The 22597-nt window shown below is 46.1% G+C and overlaps 3 protein-coding genes across 4 annotated transcripts; 1 reads left to right on the top strand and 2 right to left on the bottom strand.

The window, feature by feature from the left end:
* Positions 1–2373: 2373 nt before the first annotated feature.
* Positions 2374–4247, bottom strand: LOC136458038 (geranylgeranyl diphosphate reductase, chloroplastic-like). Its single transcript, XM_066458039.1, has one exon. It carries the CDS (start codon positions 3927–3929, stop codon positions 2589–2591), a length of 1341 nt encoding a protein of 446 aa, XP_066314136.1. The 5' UTR covers positions 3930–4247; the 3' UTR covers positions 2374–2588.
* Positions 4248–5599: 1352 nt separating this feature from the next.
* Positions 5600–13419, bottom strand: LOC136455905 (pre-mRNA-splicing factor SPF27 homolog). The gene is made up of 7 exons (XM_066455628.1): positions 13067–13419; positions 11916–12091; positions 10301–10384; positions 6414–6483; positions 6199–6332; positions 6049–6114; positions 5600–5951 (listed from the first exon to the last, which is right to left on the bottom strand). The coding sequence occupies exons 1-6, from the start codon at positions 13298–13300 to the stop codon at positions 6066–6068; spliced, it is 747 nt and encodes a 248-aa protein (XP_066311725.1). The 5' UTR covers positions 13301–13419; the 3' UTR covers positions 5600–5951; positions 6049–6065.
* A 2792-nt stretch (positions 13420–16211) lies between these two features.
* On the top strand, positions 16212–20780 carry LOC136455904 (uncharacterized). 2 transcript variants are annotated; one of them, XM_066455626.1, is made up of 6 exons: positions 16212–16348; positions 17940–18049; positions 18142–18321; positions 18712–18810; positions 19428–19670; positions 20189–20780. In XM_066455626.1, exons 2-6 carry the CDS (start codon positions 17975–17977, stop codon positions 20540–20542), a joined length of 951 nt encoding a protein of 316 aa, XP_066311723.1. In that variant the 5' UTR covers positions 16212–16348; positions 17940–17974; the 3' UTR covers positions 20543–20780. The 2 variants fall into 2 exon arrangements, with proteins under 2 accessions (XP_066311723.1, XP_066311724.1); XM_066455627.1 differs by lacking the exon at positions 16212–16348 and adding an exon at positions 16461–16480.
* Positions 20781–22597: the final 1817 nt, after the last annotated feature.

Genomic DNA, 22597 nt, shown 5'->3' with positions numbered 1-22597 from the left:
GTTCGGTCGTGATGGGTCGCCGTAGCAGGAGCGGCCTGTGAAATCCATAAATAAAATCGGAGAAAGTGTAATAAAATAAGAATCAAACAATGCAGAGAACCGTCCATGAATGGAATCAAGGAAAGTGTAATAAAACAAGAATCAAACAATGAAGAGAACGACGAGGTTACCTGGGCGTGAAATCGTCGATTAGGTACCTACGAGGAGGCGGCGTTCATGAGGGATAGAGGGATGGAGTCGACGAGAAAGATGAGGAAGCTGGAGAAGACAAGGAGTCGAGGAGGGAGTTTGATATGGGAACGGGATGATCTGGGCGGAGGGGGAAGGGGCCGCCGGCACCCCACCCGTGGGGGACGTCGTCACTACGCCCGCCGCTGCCTAGGAGAGACCGACAGAAAGAGAGAGGATAGCGTTTTTTGGGTTATTTGATTCATGCCATTATAATTATCGATGTTTAATCAAACGTTATTACTATTCGCCTATTTTAAAGCATGCCATTATAATTCTTTGTTTTCCACAAAAATGCCACTGAATACGACATATACTTCATCTCCCCTGTCATTGACACGTGGGCCCCATATGTCATCTTCTTCTTCCTCTCCTCATCTCTCTCTCTCCGGCTCTCTCTCTCCATCCCGATGCGGCCACGGCGGGCGCTGTCGGCGGCGGCGGCGGCTACGGGCTTGCGGGCGAGCCGATGAGCCGCTGTCGTGACCCCGCGCGCCGCGGGCGAGCAGTCGGCGATGGGAGCGCTACAGCCGTGATCCCGGCCCCGCGCTCGTCGTCCTCGAACTCCGCCGCCACGCCCGAGGCCTCCAGCATCGACGCCGCCACGTTGAAGGCGCGCGCGTCGGCGAGGACGCGGGTGATGTTGACGGCCGCGGGCGGGCGGGACTCGGACACCGTGAGGTCGAACCCGGTGGGGACGATGAGTCCGCTCACCGCCAAGCATGCTCAGGTTGTACGGCACCGCGGTGATGGCGCCGAGGACGGTGGTGTTCGAGCCCGGGAACGGCGCCGGCGAGCGGACGGCGGCGAGGGAGGTGCCCGCGGTGGTGACGTTGATGGTGCCCAGGTCTGCGGGGGCGCGGCCGGTGGTCTGGAATAGCGTGGTCACGAGCTTCCCGGAGGCGGGAAGGCGGCGGAGGTCGGTGGGGGCCAGGTACTCGAGGAGGACGTGGTAGCGGAGGACGTCGGCGAGGTCGGCGCCCAACGCGGCCGCGAACGCCGACGGCAACTGCGGGAGGTTGCCGTTCGGCACGGCCAACCGCGTCAATGACGATCGCCCCGCGAGCTCCGCCAGCACGGGGCTGGACGCCAGCAGCCACGTGAAGTCGCTGAGGTCCGGGAACGCCGACAGCACGCCCATCACGTTGACCGCGACGGTCGTCGGCGCCGGCGGCCGCGTGCTGCTGCTGCTTGCCGTGGCCGTGCCCGCGTCAGGATGGAGAGAGAGGAGGAGAGGAGGAAGAAGAAGATGACATGTGGGGTCCGTGTGTCAGTGACAAGGGTGATGAAGTATACGTCTTTGTATGCGCCTGTAGCTTATGTATTCAGTGGTATTTTTATGGAAAACGAAGAATTGTAATGGCATACTTCAAAATAGACGAATAGTAATGACGTTTTTCTAGACATCGAAAATTATAATGCCATGAATCTAAATATTTTTTTTGAGTAGGGGAGAGCGGCGAGATATTTTTGTGGGGTACGACCGAAAGGAATTTGTGCCCGTGGGATTTTTGGGCGACGTAACCTGCTCCTGTGCAGGGGTCAGGGGAGGCAATTCGGGCGACCTGGCTCAACCTGAGAATTTGGGGTGACGTCGTAGCTGAGCTGCTGGGGAGGAACATCGTATTGAAGAATTTGGGGTGACGTGTCGTAGCTGAGCTGCTGGAGAGGAACATCGTATTGAAGAGGTTATTATTATTATTATTATTATTATTATTGTGCTTGAGTAAGGGGGTGTTTGGTTCCCATATAAAAATTTTAGTCCCTGTCCCATCAGATGTTTGGACACATGCATGAAGTATTAAATATAGACGAAAAAAATAACTAATTGCACAGATTGTGGCTAATTTGTGAGACAAATTTTTTAAGCCTAATTAGTCCATGATTTGACAATGTGTGCTACAGTAAATATGTGCTAATGGCGGATTAATTAGGCTTAATAAATTTATCTCGTAAATTAGTCTCCATCTATGTAATTAGTTTTATAATTAACTCATATTTAATTCTCCTAAATAACATCCGAACGTTCGATGTGACATGAATTAAAATTTAGTCCATGAACCCAACACCCCTGAGTATAGTTCCATATTCCATATATATCTGGTTCCTGACCAGAGCTTATTCTCCAAAAAGTTTTAAGGTTCGTGCGCAAAGAGATTTTTTACCAATTTCAGAGGAATTGTTCTGGTCCGTTGCAATACATTGTTTCTGAATACGTTCGTGAATAATATAGCAAAATAAGCAAAAAAATCACCGATATCCTTGAGAAAGGGGATAAAATGCATTGTTATTCAGCAAAGCAACACTAAGCAGCACACCGGCGGCCCGTCCTAGTGCTTGAGATGTGGCGGTTCTCCTGTCTAGGCTTGCAGCTCCAGGCGTCGCAGGCGCTCCACCTCCCTGCCGATGATGCCGCAGCGCACCATACTAGCCACCGTCCGCCACAGCAGCCGGAGGTCGCCCCACGGCTCGCCGGGCACCATCCGCTTGTACAGGTAGCTTTCGAAGGTCCGCCGCTGCACGTACTCGTCGGCGCACATCTCCACCAGCGCCTCGCGGCCGGCGTTCCCGCCGTAGAACACGCGCTGCAACAGGTCCAGGAACCGGAACATGAGCAGGAACTCGTCGTCCCAGCGCCGCAGGTAGCCGCGCCTCAGCCCGGCCTCCGTCACGGCGCCCGTGCGCGCCCACTCCTCCGCCATGGCCTGCCCGCACAGCAGCCCCGACTTGGCCGCGAAGTAGATGCCCTCGCCGGAGCAGCGCGTGACGTACCCCGCCGCGTCGCCGACCAGGGCCACGCGCCCCACGACGCGGCGCGGGCGCGGGTGCTCCGGGATCGGGTGCGCCTCCACCTTGACGACGCGCCCGCCGGCGATCTTGGGGCCCGCGCGCGCCCGGATGCCGGACTGGAGGCGCTTGATCTCCGGCTTGGCGGCGACGGTGCCGGTCCCGACGGCGACGTGGTCGCACTTGGGGAACACCCAGCCGTAGAAGTCCGGGGACACGTCCCCGCCCACGTACATCTCGGCGAGGTCGTCGTAGTACGCCATGGCGGCGTCGGGGAGGCGGATGCGCTCCTGGAACGCGATGGCCGTCGTGTAGTCCCCGGCCCCGACCTCGCGCGCCACGCGGCTGTTGGCGCCGTCCGCGCCGACGACGGCGTCCACCTCCAGCACGCCCCGCCCTGCGCCCTTTGGGTCTGAGGAGGACGAGATGTAGTGGACGAGGTAGGGGTCGGCGGGCCCCGCGGGGAGCGAGAGCGAGGTGACGAGGCCCGGGACGAGCTCGGCCCCGGCCTCGGCGGCGCGGCGGCGGAGGAAGGAGTCGAGCACCTCGCGGCGGAGCATGGGGATGTGCGCCCCGGGGGGCAGCGCGCGGGAGAAGTCGGCGGCGAGGTTGGAGGGGGAGACCACGCGCATCCGGGTGACGCGGCGGTCCACGAGGTCCCGCGGGATGGCGAACTCGTCGAGCATGCACAGCGGGATGGCGCCGCCGCAGGGCTTGGCGCCCGCGGGGCTGCGCTCGAGGAGGAACGTCCGGGCCCCCGCCGAGGCCAGCGCCTCGGCGGCTGACGCGCCCGCGGGGCCACCCCCCACTACGGCCACGCGCAGCGGGCGGGCTGACGGCGACGAGGAGGTGGTGGTGGTGGCTGAGCAGGAGATGACGATGCGCGCTGGGGAGTAGCAGCCGGCGGCGGCCATGGTTGTCTGCTGTGGTTTGGGCGAATCTGGGGATTCACGAATGGGCTTGGGAGATTGCCTTCTCGGCGAGTGGAGCACTAGCTACTTTATTGAAGTCTCTAGAGCTTGGAGTCTAGCTGCGGCCTGCGGGCGCGGTGTGACACTGTCGGAACTCGGAACTGGGGACAAGCCGGCCAGGCAGGATTTCAAAGCATTACTTGTTGACCGTTGGATCTAGAATGGACACCTGCAGATCGCTTTCCTTTCCTCCCTCCCTCTGGACTACCTGCCACCGAGAGCGTCCATGTCGAGTGAAAAAAGAAACTCTGGCCTACGGAATTTCGAACGCAGCCCGTTCGCTCGTTGTTTTAGCCATTTTTCTCTCATAATAAATCAGTATCAGCTGAACTTATCAGCTCAGAAATCCATCAACGAACATGTTGTATAACAACCATAATGCTCCAGCGAATTGACGTTCGGAACTGAGGGACGCGTCACTCGCTCACCCCCACATCTAGTCCTTCACCTTCTCCTTTCTTCCGCGCTCGCGCGCCGTGACTACCCCGACGCGCGGCCATGGTTGCCTCCCTGATCGTCGACGGTGCGCTCCCTCACCCCGACGTCCTCATCCACCGGGAGCGCCCAATGCCCACGGATTCGGTGGCCCTCTCTCCCACCCGGCGAGATCCAAACAAGTTGTTGCCCCTCCCCTACCTCGGCCATCGGCGCCCTCCCTAGATCCGGCAGCGTCTCCTCTTCCTCGGTCGACGATGGGCATGGCGGACGTGCGGACGCGCACCATCCAGCAAGTATGCGCCACCACAGTTACCCACCAGATAGGTCATGACCGCACGGTGATGCTGTGTTTCTGATGTTTCTGGACGCTTTTAAGACATGTTGCAAGCCCATGTTTTGAGTGTTTCAACTGTTTCAGATGTATGTTTCAATTGTTTAATGAGGATGTTGCAAAAGTAGATCAGTATGTTGCAATGGTTGTACACGTATGTTGCAAGCGTCTATGCCCAATGTTTCATCTGTTTTTTTGTACACGTATGTTGCAAATGTCTATCCCCAATGTTTCATCTTTTTTTTTACATATATATTGCAAGTGTTTCAGACGCATGTCCCAAGTATTTCATCTGTCTTCTTTTGTATGTTGCAAGTATAGCATCTTGATGTTTCAAAAATAGATCGAGATGTTGCACATGTTGCAATGGTATTTCAACTGTATGTTCTAAATATTTCATTTATTTTAGACGTAGGTTACAAAGGTTTTATCTAGATGTTGTAAAAATAGATCGAGATATTACACAACACGACAGGGTTGGGTTCCCCATGCAGGGCGCGGGGTGGGCGCAGGTCCTTGCGACGGACACGGACGCTGGGGCGAGACACGGGGGCATGGGCAGGATGCGGACGGGGAAGCAGCATAGGTGTCGGAGCCACATCCAGACACGACTTCAAAGTCAAACATTTTTCACTTTAATCAAATATATATAAGAAAACATCTATGGTGTATAACTAATATCACTAGATAAATTATTGAATATATTTTCATAATAAACTTATTTGATGATATAAATATTGTTAATTTTTTTCTATAAACATAATCAACTTAAGAAAGATTGTGCAGCACAAACCCCCATAGCGACACTCTTTTTAGGGATGGAGTAGAAAGCACGCACATGGTATTTTCAGAAGCAGAAAACTAAACAGAAGAAAGCTTCAAAACTCAATGTTACGCTATAAAACGCTGGAAAGTCGATAAACATCTGCTGTGTTCCTCTCGCCACAGGTTAGGCATTCCAACGGACAACAATACACGAATTTAGACTACTACTCTGCGTGGTGTTTTCAGCTGCACAGGTCACGGTCACCTTCAACTGATAGGATGGTTTCTTTTCTTTTATCATCACAGTCCACATGATTTCAATGTCAAACATACTGGCCCATATGACAATTGCAAGTCAGGTAAGCACAATGGCTAATGGAGTGTCCAGCTCCCAACCTCATTGAAGCACCATAGCTTTTTCCTTGCCACCTCTGTCAGTAGCAACAGCATATAACATGTAAACATAACGAAGGCAATGGCTGTCTCGTGGCGTCTGAACTTAACTGGATGGCACATAAAGAATGGTACCTCAAAAGCCAAATCCCTCATGATGCTTGCGAGTTGGTTCCAGTGTTGTCATCCATGGGCATTCCCCTGTTAACAAGTATTTTTATCACGATTCATATGCAGAGACATGGCAAGGGCGGTGGAGGGGAAGGAGGGAGAGAGTGCACGTACAGTTCTTTTGCTTCAAGTTTCAGCTGATCAATCTGATTCTGCAGGTCAACACAGGCAGCCTGAATAGCTATATTTTTTTGACACAGCTCCTGCCATTCCACTGTCAGGGCATGCAGCTGTCCTCCAGTATTTTGCTGATCAAAAAACAAATTATGAGCTGCCTGTGAAATATTATCATGACTCAAACTCCCAATAAAGAAATCAATGCTTATAACCTGGTGGAACTTCCTCTCGCGATTGACATTTTCTATCCTTTCATTGTATTCTACAGCCATCTTTTGCATCCTGCATATAAGATGGCAGATCAATGTCTCAAATCCATATAAGTTTGACACTCCGCCTATGGTGGGGCGCCTTTGGTGTCCCAGCATAGCAGGTCCCAAGCCCTGGTAAAGGAGGAGGGTTGTGTTAGGCGTGGCGAGCCAATGTAAAAACCTAGCCACTTAAATGGAGATGAAACCCGAAAGAAAATCGTTGGGGCGTAACCCTCTTAGCGACGCGCCATATCGGAACCCGGGTATGGTGTTAAATGGGCAAGGGCCGGGTCGTCACCCCCGTGACGCGCCGTGTCGTGATCTGGGCATGGTGTCAAGTAACCAAGGATCGGGTCGTCGCTTCCTTAGTGGCGCGCTACATCGGCGCCCGGGTGTAGTGAAAAATGAGCAAGGGTCTTTGCATCAGAGTCGACGGGTGCGAAGGGTAAGGAAGCTAGTCGAACCAACTAGGATCCGTTTAGGTAGTTGGAATGTAGGGTCACTTACAGGTAAGTTAAGAGAATTAGTTGATACCGCGACTAGGAGGCGTGTAAATATATTATGCGTTCAAGAGACTAAATGGAAGGGTCAGAAGGCGAAGGAGGTGGACAATACAGGTTTCAAGCTTTGGTACACAGGGACAGTTGCAAATAGAAATGGAGTAGGAGTTTTGATTGATAAGAGCCTCAAGAATGGTGTGGTGGAAGTGAGAAGGCAAGGAGATAGGATTATCTTAGTCAAGCTTGTCGTTGGTGATATGGTTTTGAACGTAATTAGTGCGTATGCCCCCCAAGTAGGCCTCGACGAGAGTGCTAAGAGACAGTTTTGGGAAGACTTAGATGGTCTGGTTAGAGCTATACCTAGTAGTGAGAAGCTTTTTATAGGAGGAGATCTTAATGGGCATGTAGGTACTACAAGCGCAGGTTTCGAGGCAGTTCATGGAGGTTTTGGGTATGGTAGTAGGAATCAGGAGGGGGAGGAAGTTCTGGACTTCGCGGTAGCTTTTGACTTGATGATAGCCAACACTTTCTTTAGAAAGAGAGAATCTCATCTAGTGACCTTCAGTAGCGGACAACACTGTAGCCAGATTGACTTTGTCCTCGCAAGAAGAAAGGACAAACGAGCATGCTTGGATTGCAAGGTGATACCAGGGGAGTGTGTTGTTTCTCAACATAAGCTTTTGGTGGCAGATTTTCGTTTTCAGGTGCGTGCCCGTAGGGATAAACAAGCTAAGATTGAAAGAACAAAGTGGTGGAAACTGAAAGGGGAGACGTCAGAGGTATTTAGGGAAAGGGTTATCAAAGAGGGCTCTTGGAAGGAAGAAGACGACATAAACAATATGTGGGACAAGATGGCAACCAACATTCGGAAGGTAGCCTCAGAGGTGTGTGGAGTAACCAAAGGAAGGGGACGCGAGGCTAAAGATACTTGGTGGTGGAACGAGGAAGTTCAAAGGGCTATTAAGGAGAAGAAAGAATGCTATAGACGCTTGTACCATGACAGGAGTGTGGACAACATAGAGAAATACAAGGTGGCAAAGAAGACTGCAAAGCGAGCTGTAAGTGTGGCAAAGGGTAGAGCGTACGAGGATCTTTACCAACATTTGAGTACGAAGGAAGGAGAGAAGGACATTTATAGGATGGCTAGGGTTCGTGAGAGAAAGACACGGGACTTCAACCAAGTTAAGTGCATTAAGGATGAAAGGGAGCATCTCTTGGTAAAGGAGGATGAGATCCGACATCGATGGCAAGAGTATTTTGACAAATTGTTCAATGGTGAGAATATGGACACAACCTTTCAGTTGGATGACTCTTTTGATGACACCAATAGGCGCTTTGTGCGGAGAATCCAAGAATCTGAGGTCAGAGAGGCGTTGAAAAGGATGAAAGGAGGTAAGGCGATGGGACCGGATGGTATCCCAATCGAGGTGTGGAGATGCCTCGGGGACATAGCTGTAGTATGGTTAACCAAGCTGTTCAACCATATTTTTCGATCGAACAAGATGCCTGATGAGTGGAGAAGAAGTATATTGGTACCGATCTACAAGAATAAAGGAGATATTCAAAGTTGTACAAATTACCGGGGAATTAAGTTGATGAGCCATACTATGAAGCTATGGGAGAGAGTTATCGAGCATCGCTTAAGAGCAATAACGCGGGTCTCTATGAACCAATTTGGTTTCATGCCCGGAAGGTCAACCATGGAAGCCATTTTCTTAATAAGACAAGTTATGGAGCGGTATAGGGAGAAGAAGAAGGACCTACATATGGTTTTTATTGACTTGGAGAAGGCTTATGATAAAATACCAAGGAATGTTATGTGGTGGGCTTTGGACAAACATAAAGTCCCAACGAAGTACGTCGGGCTCATTAAGGACATGTACAGCAATGTTGTGACTAGAGTTCGAACAAGCGATGGAGACACGGATGAATTCCCGATTAAGATAGGACTACATCAAGGGTCAGCTTTGAGCCCTTATTTGTTTGCTTTAGTGATGGATGAGGTCACAAGGGACATACAAGGGGACATCCCTTGGTGTATGCTTTTCGCGGACGATGTAGTGCTAGTTGATGAAAGCCGGACAGGAGTGAATCAGAAACTGGAGTTATGGCGGGAGACCTTGGAGTCCAAAGGTTTTAGACTTAGTAGAACTAAAACTGAGTATATGAGATGTGACTTCGGCACTACTACTCGGGAGGAGGAAGATGTTAGTTTGGAAGGTCAAGTAGTGCCTAGGAAGGATACCTTTCGATATTTAGGATCAATGCTACAGAGGGACGGGGATATTGATGAAGATGTTAGCCATAGAATCAAAGCAGGGTGGATGAAGTGGCGGCAAGCGTCTGGTGTCCTATGTGACAAAAGGGTACCACAGAAGCTAAAAGGCAAGTTTTATAGGACGGCGATTAGACCTGCTATGTTGTATGGTGCAGAATGTTGGCCTACGAAAAGACGACATATTCAACAGCTAAGTGTCGCGGAAATGCGTATGTTGCGTTGGATTTGCGGTCATACAAGAAGGGATCGAGTTCGGAACGATGATATACGTGAGAGATTAGGGGTAGCACCAATTGAAGAAAAGCTTGTCCAACACCGGTTGAGATGGTTTGGACATGTGCAACGGAGACCTCCAGATGCACCGGTGCGTAGTGGAATCCTAAGTCAGGATAGTAACGTGAAGAGAGGCAGAGGAAGACCGAAGTTGACTTGGGTAGAGGCAATAAAAGGAGACTTGAAAGGATGGAATATACCCAAAGACTTAGCCTTAGATAGGAGTGCTTGGAAGACAGCTATTCACGTGCCTAAACCTTGATTGCTTCTGTTGGGTTTCAACTCTAGCCTACCCCAACTTGTTTGGGACTTAAAGGCTTTGTTGTTGTTGTTGTTGTTGTTGTACTGATTGGTACTATTTTAAACCTATAAAGCATGTAGCTTCAGTGGACATCTAAGCTGGCACTATCGCTGACATATTACACATAAGACCAACAAAATATGATATAGATAGATATACATCATTTTTTGTTGCTTCCCAAGAACTGATAGTACAGTCCGTAAACCAAACTAAGGGCGCGTTTGGTGCGGCTCCTCGCAAGTGCTCTGCTGCCAGAGCTGGAGCCCCAGAAACCAGCTTCGCCTCCGTACGTGCAAAATGGCTCCAGTTCCTCTCCCACAGGTGCAGAAGTGCTTCTCCTATCCTGGCCGTTTGGTGCAGCTCCTCTGGCTCCGATGCCAAAGTTGCCGGTGAAGCCAAAGCCATCATGGCACCAAACAGGCTCTAAGTTTTTTAAATGAAAGGCAAAGAAAAAAGAGATACGACATTTTCAAGGACCACATGGACATCAACTTACCTAGACAGAACTGATTCCATTTGTTTGTTCTGGAGCTTCCAAACATCTACACCATATTTCAGCATAAGCTCGAGATTTTCTATCCTGCAATACTAGCACTGTTTCAAAACATATTTTTCAAAGCAAGGCACCACCAAATTTCCATTTATCATAAACAGGAAAACAGATAAAAGTTTGTTTGGCAAGAGCAACAGTAATGACTATTCCTTCTATTCATCACTTTTACATGGCATGAGAGTTTCAAGATTTGAACTTTGAATACATTTACTAAAACTAAAATGCTGGTTTAATGAAAAAAATAAGGTACTTTTAGATTTATAATATTGTGATTGTTATTTCATAATTATCACTTATCAACTATATATATTACAGAAATGAATGGTCAAATTCAAAATTAGCCTCACAGAAATCATTGAAGAGAGTATTAAAAACATAGGCCACCGTGAACTTGTGACCCTTTATTAAATGGGGTAGAAAAATGCAACCATGATAGAGATAAAGGGCCTGTTTTTTTGGGTGGCTAACCCCCCAACCAGGCTCCAGGAAGCCACGTTTACATTGTTTGGTTGGCTGGTTAGGCCTCTTAGCCTGGCCCGGTGTAAGCACCGACCAGCCCAAGCCTGGCTAGCTGGGCACGAAGATGGTGGCCGTTTCCCACTAGCCATCTTGGCTAGTGCATCCAGTCCTCCGCTCACCTCCCTCATCGCTCTCGTCCGCCTCTGCAGACCCGCGCCCGCCGCCACGCTCCCCACCGCGGGCCGCCCCTACCTCTTCCCTTCGTATGTGGTCATCGCCGGCGCCGGCGACCCCCGGTCGCGAGCCCCTGGATCTCGTGCGCCCCTGCGTCACTGCCCCTGCTCGTACCTCTTCCCTCCCTTGTCGTGACCCAAGTCGGGCCCTGCACCTCCACCGAATCCGGCTGTGCCCGCGCCTTCGCCGGATCCTGCCGGCCCCGCGCCTCCGCCAGATCCCGCAGGGTGCTGCGCCTCCGCCGGATCCCGCCGACTGCTCGAGCACGCGACTCCTCTCCGCATCGTCCTCCTCCCCAACTGCTCAAGCGCGCGAGATGCTGGCCGCGAGCCGCAGTTCCATCCCCGCTGCGGCGCTGCCGGACATGGTGCTGGTGGTGGTTGATGGGGGTAAGTCCACCTCCATTCTTGTGCAAGGTGATTCTATCATCATAGCCAAGACCAACCAAACAACCTAAGGTTGCATTGCTGAAGCCTGTCTTAGGCTGCCCTGGCTTAAAATGTAAGCCAGGCTAGCTTTAGGAAGACAACCAAACAGGCCCAAAGTTCATTACTCAGTATGCACCAGTTTTTATGCATTTCTTTGGTGGAGAAGCAAGGGCACTATTCTGACTATGGCAGGTCAAGAATGGTTATGGCAGCTTATCAGTACATGCTTTAGAGTTCAGAAGAACTTCTCACATAATTCTACACAATACTGCAAGTCATTCATGATTATTACAAGCTATAAACTTGTAGCTGTTAAAAAAAATGTTTTCCTTAGTTTCTACATAGACACACAGTTCTGCAAATAGGCGTCTATAATTCTATATTATAGAGTATGAATACATAACCCTTGATTCCCCAAAAGTAATACCCTGACTTACCTTATAATTTGATGCTGCAATTGGCTCTGAGCATTCCGTAGAGCCTGCCTCCAAGCACCAACATCATTCCTCTTGTTCATTGGAGGTGGCTCCAAACCATAGCGAGACATATCTAGCATAAAAGGAGGTTTGCCAGCCCTAACTCGTTCATATTCTTTAGCAAGCATAGGATGATTCTGAAACAAAAATGATAGCATACTTTATGTTAATAATTGCATCACACATAGATTTTCAAACAGTCAAAACTTGCAAACATCTTGATTCACATCACGGTTCCGGTTTTGATATGAAACAATAGTTAAAACAATTATATCTGAAATATCTACGGAATCAAGATACATGAAAAAGAAGATAGTAGCATCACAAGGTCAAAGTTTAATAGCTGTGCTTACTAAACAGTACAGGATATTTTCTGTTAAAAACTTCAGAAACAAACTTAGAAAATCTTCCAAGTCATGTTTTAATATTGAATTTCAATTAGAGATGCATAGTTCATCATAAATGGTCGATGTTTGATCCTCAGACCTCAGTGTCATGACCAAATGAGGTGTAACCTCAAATCCATCAGAAGTAAACATCAATCCATCTAACTAATAAAAGCATAAGCAGGTCCTTTTTCTGAGCATTCTGCCTTTATCTGAGCCTGAAGTAAACATCCAGTACAAAAATCCTTGATTTGTACAGGATGTCCATCTGAAGTACTGTAATAAAACAGTGCATTTTAAGCTGGGGTATAATGCTCTTGTAGTCTGTCTTTTAAATGGTTCGAAAGGCAGAATGCACTGTAAATGGTTCACAGGTAAAATGTAAAGGGGTTATCAACTAAAACTTCAATTTCATATGCAACAGTTCTAAAGTCTAAACAATGCAAAGAACCCAAACAAGTTAATTCACTTGACCTCCACAAAATCTAAACAACGGAAACATATATATTAATAATTCATCCAGCTAAGTTAGTTCACTGTGACCTCTACAACTGCAAACCCTAGCTCCCGCCCGACCCTCCTTTCAAAATCGCACTTGCTAGCATCGACGAAGCTGCAACCTGCTGCTAAGTCCCTAACATCCCCTAACATCCGCAGAAACCGGTATGGATTCGAGCTACTTGGCTCCAATATACATTAGGGGCTTAGAAATTTGTACGGCTGTACCTCGAATCCGGCGGTGGGAACAGGGGCCAGGTCCCGGAGGAAGTCTGCGGGCTTGCGCTTCCCTCGGCGCATCTCCTCCTCAACGAGGCGATCGACCTCCCGCTTCACTGCTGCATCGCCGTAGTCGCCGTCGATGTAAGGCAGCGCGTCAACGGCCTCCGCGTCCGGCGCCGCGGGCTCGGACGGCGGCGGGGCCTCAAGCATGAGCACCTCTCTTGTCGCCGACGAGGCCATCGCGTCAGGCTGTAGAGGCACAGGCGAGAGAGAGGGAAGCTGTCGCGTAGGCCGGCGCGGAGGAGGAAGATGGAGAAGCGGAGGTGTTGGGATGGAGATGGAAGAACCGCGGCGCGCGTGGGCCGTTTGGAGTTTTGGGCTCAGCCCGGTTCGAAAGGCCCGTGTCTATTGTTTTTTTTTTTTGTTTTTTTTTTCGACAGAGAGGACCGTGAGGGCCCTATCGACCGCTACAGTTCTTTTTTTCCGACGCATTTTTTTTCACTGTGAGACAGAAGCTCTTGTTTCTCAAAAAAAAAAAAATTATTGACAGCTCTTTTTCTCTCTCCTCTCTCCTTCTCTCGTAGAGCCAGAGCCTGTAAGAGAATAAGAGAGGAAAGATAAAAAGAGCTTATGTAAACAGCGTACGAAAATGAATGCGTTAGAGAAGCTGGAGTTATTGGAGGCTTTACCAAACGGACCTTAGCTGAAAGCTTGAAAGTGAAGTGAAGAGACGAGATCTGCATCAAATCGTTTCCATCTTCAATTGTCCATTGTAAATGTACATTGGTCGTTAAAGGTGGAAGCTCCTCCATTATCTTAGGCCCTGTTCGCTTGAATTTATCAGCCTGGCTTATCAGCTATAGTACAGTATTTTCTCTCACAACAAATCAGCGAACAGTTCTTTTCAGCGAAACGAACAGGCCAAACAAAAAGGAGAAATCAATTTTTTGCCATCTCGTTATTGTCCAAATTTGTTTTTAGCGATGTAACTACAAAATCAATCTTTGGCCATCGAACTATCGGTACATAACAAATTTGACCATCTAGCTGAATTAAATATGTTTTTTTTACAAAAAAAATAAAAAGTGAGTTTGTTTTGTAAACAATTATTACTATTTTAATTCATATTAAACTAGAAAAATATAAACCAATACCAATTTTTTCTAAGGACCACATATGTCTATTGGGCATTGGCACTCTATTCAGAATTAATGGTATTTTGTTTGTTTCTATGCCTATAATCACATTTGTTACTTATTAAAACTATCATTTTTGCGTTATATTGTACCCGATATGGACCAGGCGAATTCATAGCGAGCTATGAGTAAATAGAAGATATGGAAAACAATAACAATCTCGCAAATGCCATGCTCCACCACATATAGAAAAAATTTAGCCATTGCAAATAATATGACATCAGCAGGCCTCCAAAAGGAATTTGATTTATTTAACTCCAACATATTTGGTAATCCATTTTGAGTATTTATTTTCTCGGTTGATCTCTCGGTTTAATATAGTATAGAATGATGGTTTTATAAATAACCCGCATGACTGTATGCAATAAAACACTATGAACGGCTAGAAATAAGATCCAGTAACTTCAAGTAGAGCACAAATAGAAAGGGTATACTTTCAGAAAACTTCTCATAATAGTTTAAGTTTTTTTATTAATTCAAAAATTGAATTAATTATGAGCTTTTATAAACAAATTGATTTAAAAATTATTTTCAGAAGACACAAAATCGATTTTGAAACCAGCTAGATGTCTAAATTTGTCCAATACTGACAGTTCAGTGATCAGATTTCTAATTTTAGAATTGCAAGGCCAAAAACGAGCAATAGTTGAATGGTAAACTAGAAACTTCGGGAGCCTAATTCTAGCCCGTTTCCCATAATACAATGACAAACGGGTTCATGAATATCATAGGTTGGTTTAACATCATTTTTGTGTATTCATCTTTTTTTGGAAACCAGACTTGATGTTTGCAAGCAAATATAGCTAGAAACGTGAATCAGATTTTGGAACAGTAAACAGTACATTGATAAAGTCTCACTATTAACAAGGTACATCGTCTATTATTAAAAAGAAAATAGCTACATCAATATTCACCGAGGGAACATGATTTGAAATATGAGAATATGATATCTTATCGGCATTGGTCATTGGAATGATTTCTGCCAAGCCTGTTCGGCTGGTATTAAAGCCGATTGATAAGCCGGCTCAAGCTGATTTGTTGTGAGAAAAAAATACTGTAGATTCTAGCTGATAAGCCGGTTGATAAGTTCAAGCGAACAGGCTAGGATATTGTTTGGTCCTTCATTGTTTCATTATTCGTAAAAACATATGCTATACTCTCCATTCCGAAAATATAAATATTTTTTGGTTGTGTCCTTAGTCGGATTGCTCTAAGTTTTTTATCAAATTTACAAAAAGGATTATTAACATATAATTTTTATTATGAAAATATAGTGATGATCATTTGAGATTATAGATATTACTATTTTTTCACATAAAGTAGATCATATTTAAAATGGTTTGACTTAAAACAAATATAGAAATGTTTATATTTTAAACGGATGGGAGTATATGGAATATAAACATCTCCATTATCATTAGACACATATATGTTGTATCAGTTCAGTTCAGTCTCTCGAAAGCGCTGACATTATATGTAAACGTGTTCGGTGTTTCAGTGAGTGTACGTCACACTGTTTTTTGTTGGGGAAAAAAATTAAATTGAGGCGTGCGGCCTCCCTTTGCTTTTGACTACGTCCGCGCTCAAAATCTCTTGATCTCCTCGCAAAAAAATATCTTGGTATTGCTCGGGGCACATCAGTAGTAGTTAGTTGATGAATGGCAAAATATTGAACCACGTCCACGTACCCTGGCCCCCGGTGCACGGCCAAGAAGAAGATGCCGGTCGCCGCGCGGCAGCATCCCCGCGTGAGCGTGAGCGGTGACACCTGACGCGCCAACAGACCCGGTGGCACGGCAGCACCAGCGCATTCCTCCCACCTCCACGCGCCGGGACGGCGACCTCCCACCCGTCTCGCACGCCGAGAACCTATTCGTTTTCTTTTCTTTTCCACGACCTTTTGCCCCGATTCCTTTCCACCGCCCCCGCCCACGCGTTCCAGTCGCCCTCCCCCACCCCACCCCTGGTCCACACTTCCACTCCCAACCCCACCAGAGACCAGATCCTCAACTGCTCCATTTCCGTCACTACGGGAGCCGCCACTCCCACTCCCACTCCCACGAACGCGGGCGGCGGAGCGGAGACGAACCAGGTGCGTGCCCCTCTCCCTTCCTTCGTTCCTTCCTTCGTGCCGCCTCGCCTCGCAGTTCTCGGCGATCTGGGTCCGGCCACTGCGAATTCCCGGTTGTTGTCGGGTCGGGGGTTTGGGCGCCGTGTTTGGCGGGTGAGATTAGATTCCTGCTCCCAGCTGCTTTACTTGTTCCTTGGCAGATCGCTTGGGGTTGGGTTCTTCGTGGATGTGAGGTGAGGTGGGGTGGGGCGAGGCTTCGATCCGTTCCTCCTCCTCCAGCTCCGGTGGTTCTCGCCGGTCGTGCTGGCTCCCGGGAGATCGGAGCTGCACGCTGGCGGTACCGCGTTGCGTCAACTTGATCTCGACCTGGCGGCGTGAAGCGCTTCCAGATCCAATCCTGCCTCATGCGAGGGCTAACAGCTTGTACCTCGGCCGAATTCCAGTACCCCTGCCTGCCGTGTTACGATTTTGATATCGTCGCATCGTGATGGCTGCTGCTCTGTCAGTCCACTCCCATATGTCATGGTGACTGGAATGTTGGAGATCTCGGAATGTAGTGGCCTGCCGGCCTGCCCGATCCAATGACGCCCCCCTCCTCCTTTTCGGAGATTTTGATGGCCCATTCTTGCCATTGAATCGATCATCAGATGGAAGCCACTATCTGTAGTTATTATTCCTCGATTATTTTGTTTTGTTCGCACCGAGGCCATGACCAGGATGCCTGTTCATATGACCTTTATACTCAGAATATGGCATTCATAACGCTCCAGTAAGAAGGAAATGCACACTTTTTTTCCCACACGAGGCTATCCCCATTTCCATTCAGGCTAGTAAGAAGGAAATGCACACTTTTTCTTTTCCCCACACGAGGCTAGCCCCATTTCCATTCTGATGTAGCAGAAGAGCAGAAAGAAAACATGCTACTACCTCCAGCATATCTGCACTCTGCCTCAGAGTCAGATAGTCCCCAGGAGCTAAACGTTTAAAACCGACCAGTTTGCGAAAGCATAGTAAAGTTCTACAGGCCTATTACAGACCTTCCAGGCCGAACAGTGATATCACAAAACTCTACAGATCGAAATACACACTTGCCATGTAGAATATCATTGTAACAGAAAATTTTCATGCTCCCAAACTCCCTGCTATTATGAAGAAGTGTTATCCCAGAGACTGCAGTCAACCAGTTTTATGTTCAATTGCAGAATTTCAGTCTCTTTATGTGTTTGTGTTTGTGATGCTAAAATGGTCTGCATAGATCATTTTGGAGAAATCATACTATCGTAACTTTTGAAGTCTGAAACATATAATTTGGTACAATTCATTGTCCAAACTTGTGTTTATGGCACTGTATCTATGTCAGTATGTCTACTTTAAATTACTGCTTCTTGTGACTGGATGGACTAATTTAACTTCTGTTGGACAATAAAAGCTGAGCTCTTGTTAACCTCGGGTATTTACCTGAATATTTGCCGCACCCTCTTAATTAAGCTGTTAATTTTTCAGTATGCTATTCTGTTAACTTTTCTTTTGCTACTTTTTGCACAAAGTTGCCGATTGAAATTAATTTATGTATGTTCATTCTTCTTCTAATAGCATTTATGCACGGTTGCAGTTATCTAGTGGAGCTGCCTCGTTCAAGGTACTGTAATGTCCTTTCTATTCAAGTCTAGCAATGGCGGTACCACTGAAAAAACCCTGCCCCAAGAAGAACAGCAAGAAAAAGTAAGATCAACCTTGCCTAGACATCTCTGCTGGATTTTAGCTATGTGCTTTCTAGTAAGTATTAACTTGCTGCACTGTGACTCTGTGAGCAGATAAATGAACTACGCAAGGAGCTTGGTGAGCACTCATCAGCAGCCATTCAAGACTTCCTTTCAGATGCCTCATTAGCAAGATTTCTTCGAGCAAGGAACTGGAATGTGCAGAAAGCTAGTAAAATGGTGAAAGCAGCTGTGAAGTGGCGGCTTGCATTGAAACCTGAAAACATCTGCTGGGTATGTTGGGTTTAATTAAAGATAACATGATTACAGGAAGTACATAGATCAATACATTCAAACTTTAGTGAGAAGTAGCCAGGCAGGGGGTCCTTGTAGCTCAGTTGGTAGATCCTCTGGTTCCCTAAAAGGTACAGCATTCCCCTCTGCTAGGGTAAAGCTATGGGGAAGTCTTCTCCTTGTATCCCCCTCTAATGTTCTGACCTACAAGCTATCTGAAAGTTCAGTATAGGAGGAATAATCAGGATGCTAATTTAAGGATATTGTTTTAATCGATTGGGGTGAACAACTTGTAGCTCAAAAGCAGCTTGTATTTGTTTTTACAAAGTATCTCATATTTGCAGTTAAACAACATATAATAAGCTTGTTTCATCATTTCTCCTCCTTCAGGATGATATTGCAGAGGAAGCGGAGACTGGAAAGATATATAGGGCAGACTATAGGGACAAACATGGCAGAACTGTTCTTGTATTGAGGCCTGGCTTAGAGGTTAGTTTAGATACTAGAGATTAATTTTCTGGAAATAATTGAGTAAACATCTTCAGATTATTGATATTTTTGTTGGTCTTGCAGAGGTGTTCTGTATGGTTCTGCATTAGATATGCCTGTCATCTAACATGCTTGGAGATTAGAATTAGAATTTAATCATATGATCTAGTTAGAAAGAACATCTAGAAATAACCATAGGCATGTTATCTTGCAAAGTGCTAAGCCTGCCAATATGAGTATATTGAACAACCAATGTGAAACACATGATCAATCAACCTTTATGATCCTAATTTAAAATCAAACTATTAGGAGAAACAGAAGATGAATTTCAAGCTATGCATTAAATACCTTCAATACTTCTCTCTATTTTCCCTTAGTTACCTTGCCAATCTTTTGTTGAAAATCTTGCATTTCCTAATTCCAAATTACCAATGCAGTTTGAACTACTGAATTTGTATGGTGTTAGTTTACTTTGAGGATTATTACATATGTAAGGTGTTTGATATTGATTTGATGAACCAATATCATCGTGCAGTCTAGGCTTCAAAAGATTGTTGATCAAATGTGAAACATCTATTTTTAAAACTTGTATGTTTCGTCTTTTTTAAATGTGGCAGAACACTACCTCAGCAACAGGACAGATCAAATATCTAGTCTACTCTCTGGAGAAAGCAATTATGAACCTGCCTGAAGATCAAGAGAAAATGGTGTGGCTGACAGATTTCCAGAGCTGGACATTGGGAAGCACACCACTGAAGGTGACCCGTGAGACTGTCAATGTCTTGCAAGACTGTTATCCTGAGAGGTTGGGGCTTGCAATCCTTTACAACCCTCCTAGGATATTTGAATCATTCTGGAAGGTGACCACAACTGACTTTTTTTTGTTCACTTGAGAACCAGTATTTCTTCTGTTTCTGCCATTTGCACAGGGTGCATCAGTGTAGGAGTGATTGCTACCAGCCTACCATGATGTTGTGTTAAATAGGCCCATACTGATGGAATTTGATCAACTATTTATTGTGCTTCCATTCTTTACTTAGATTTGTTTGTCAAATAATTAAATTTGGTAATACCATTCTTAATGAATTTGAACTATTAAAATTCAAATGTTATGATCCTTTCATCTGTGTTCCATGATGTGTTGTGCACTCTACTGCTACCAAGACCGGGACCCAAATCATGGAAATTAAACTATCTGAAACGTAACAGATGCTCACTGAAAATGCACTGTGTGGATCATGTTGTGGATAGGGCAGCAATATCCAATCCCTTGCCATTATTACCATTTTGCACTGCTTTCACCCCTTTTCTACTTAGCTACATAAGTTATTCCATTGGTTGAAACAGCAACCAGTCTAACCATAATTACTACTGACAGATAGTGAAGCCGTTCCTGGACCATGAGACCCGCAAGAAGGTCAAGTTTGTGTACTCCAACGACAAGGAGAGCCAGAAGATAATGACAGAAGTCTTTGACATGGAGGAGCTCGACTCGGCATTCGGGGGAAAGAACCCAGCGACATTCGAGTACAACAGCTACGCAGAGCAAATGCAGGAGGACGACAAGAAGATGGGGTCGTTGCACAGTTCAACCAATAGCTTGCTTGAATCAGCTGAGAAGGAGGCTAATGGCGCAGACTCGGACGCCTCAAGTGAGGCCTCCTTCTACAGTGGAACTGACTCTCCGATACATGAGGACGGTGAACACAGCATCGCAAAGAAGAACGGCTGAACTGAGCTGCTTTGATTGCTCAAACTGGGAGCTGAGGAATGGAACATCTAGCTTGAACGATTGTCAGGATCGATGGCGATGACAGATTACAAGCTTAGATAACGTTGTCGGGTCTAGGCGGAATGTATATTTGCTGCTCATGGTATTACAGAGTATATGTAAGAGAGTTTGGACCATCAACGGTGAATTGGTGATGCGCTATATATCTTTGGAATAAGTTCAGGCACACGTTTGGTTACTCGTTAACGTCGCCCAATGTATATTCCAGTTCCCAATGTCTCTAAGAGCGTTTATCAACTTGAACCAGTGTATTTCTTGGAAATTAAACTGTACCAGCCAACTACTGTATTTCCTCTCGAAAAACAGAGGTGGTTCCAAAAAGTTGGTTTTGATTTGCAAAACGAGTCTTCAACCATCATTGGAAACGAAGTACCAATGAGTAAAACCATGAAGCCCAAGAGGTAGCACTGATTAAAACATGATGATACAAAAAATTGACGACGTTGGTATATGTAATATGTTTGATACCATAATTTTGGTAGCGAACTTAAATTGTAATTTTTAAACTTTGTGGTTAGGATTGTAAAAAGCTTCTTGCATAATTGATGTCTTTGGCTGCGCACCAAACAGAACAATCTTGCATATTTGCTTCATGCATTTATGTCTTACTATGTAGAAGTGCATGAGCGTAAACTGAGAACAAGGTAATATTTTCACGAGTACATTGAGGCTATTTATTTTCATCGTGATTCATGTTGTAAGGGTACATAGGAAGAATCATGGACATGTGAGAAGAACCAAATGGATAAATATCTTGTGAGAGTTGGAATAAAACAATGTAAGCAAAAGTGCATGTGATTTTGCTTTTACTCCTTCCGTTCTAAATATAGGATTTATTCGCATTAAGTAAAGTCCAACTTCATAGATCTTGACCGACAATCACTCAAATTATATACGTATTTTCTACATAAAAAGGTCATATAAGCATATTCATATTCCACGTATCTTTTAATACAAACTATTTTTAAAACATTGATGATATATTGTACTCCTTCCGTCTTAAAATAATTGCTCATCTTAGAGCAATCAACCAATCTAAAGTTTAACTAGATTTATAAAAAGATAGTATTGTTAAAATATAGTATAACAATTATATTTCTAAATAGGTTTACCTTTAAAATATATGTAATCTAATGATATTTATCTGGCATCATAAACATTAGTATTTTCTCGTATATATTCTGTCAAAATTAAGATTGATTGCCTCTTCGAAGTGCTGATGAGTATTTATTTTAGGACAGAGAGAGTAAGAGTGAATAAAGTTATTAATCCTAACACGTATTATAAAAAGAACAATGACTATTATTAACGATAATGATACACCACAGCGTCCGTCCCGTCCAGACGGACTGCTCCACACGTCCCGCCCGCGTCACCTGCGCTGCTGCTCCGTGTGCCCCGCGCCTCGCCTGCCCGCACGTCGTTGCTCGCTCCCGCCCGTGCCCTCATCCACCTCGCGCTGTCGTGGAAGGGGAGGCAGGGGAGGCCTACGCCTACACCTGCGCCTGCGCTCCCATCCACCTCGCGCCGTTGGCAGGAAGGGCAGACCTGTGCCACCGCAATTCCCCATCAGGTAGGCTGTGACCGCCGACGACCATGTGTTTCAAGTGTTTTAGGCGTTTTCACACATGTTGCAAACCTTTCAAGTGTTTCAGTTGTTTCAGACGTATGTTTTCAAGTGTTTTATCTGATATTGAATATGTTGCTATGGCTATACACACATGTTTCAGACGTATGTTTCAGATGTTTTTCAGATTTTTGTTGCAAGTGTTTCATCTGTATGTTGCAAAAGTAGATATAGATGTTGCATATGTTACTATGGCTATACATACATGTTTCAAGTATTTCATATGTTTTTAGACGTATGTTGCAAGTGTTTATTGGATGTTGCATATGTTGCAAAAGGCTATGTTGCAAGTGTATGTTCTGAATGTTTCATCTGTTTTAGGCATATGTTGCAATTATTTCATCTGAGTGTTGCAGAAGTAGATCGTA

This window comes from Miscanthus floridulus, chromosome 6, assembly GCF_019320115.1.
Source record: "Miscanthus floridulus cultivar M001 chromosome 6, ASM1932011v1, whole genome shotgun sequence".
NCBI lineage: Eukaryota > Viridiplantae > Streptophyta > Magnoliopsida > Poales > Poaceae > Miscanthus > Miscanthus floridulus.
This window is presented reverse-complemented; position numbering and strand designations above follow the sequence as displayed.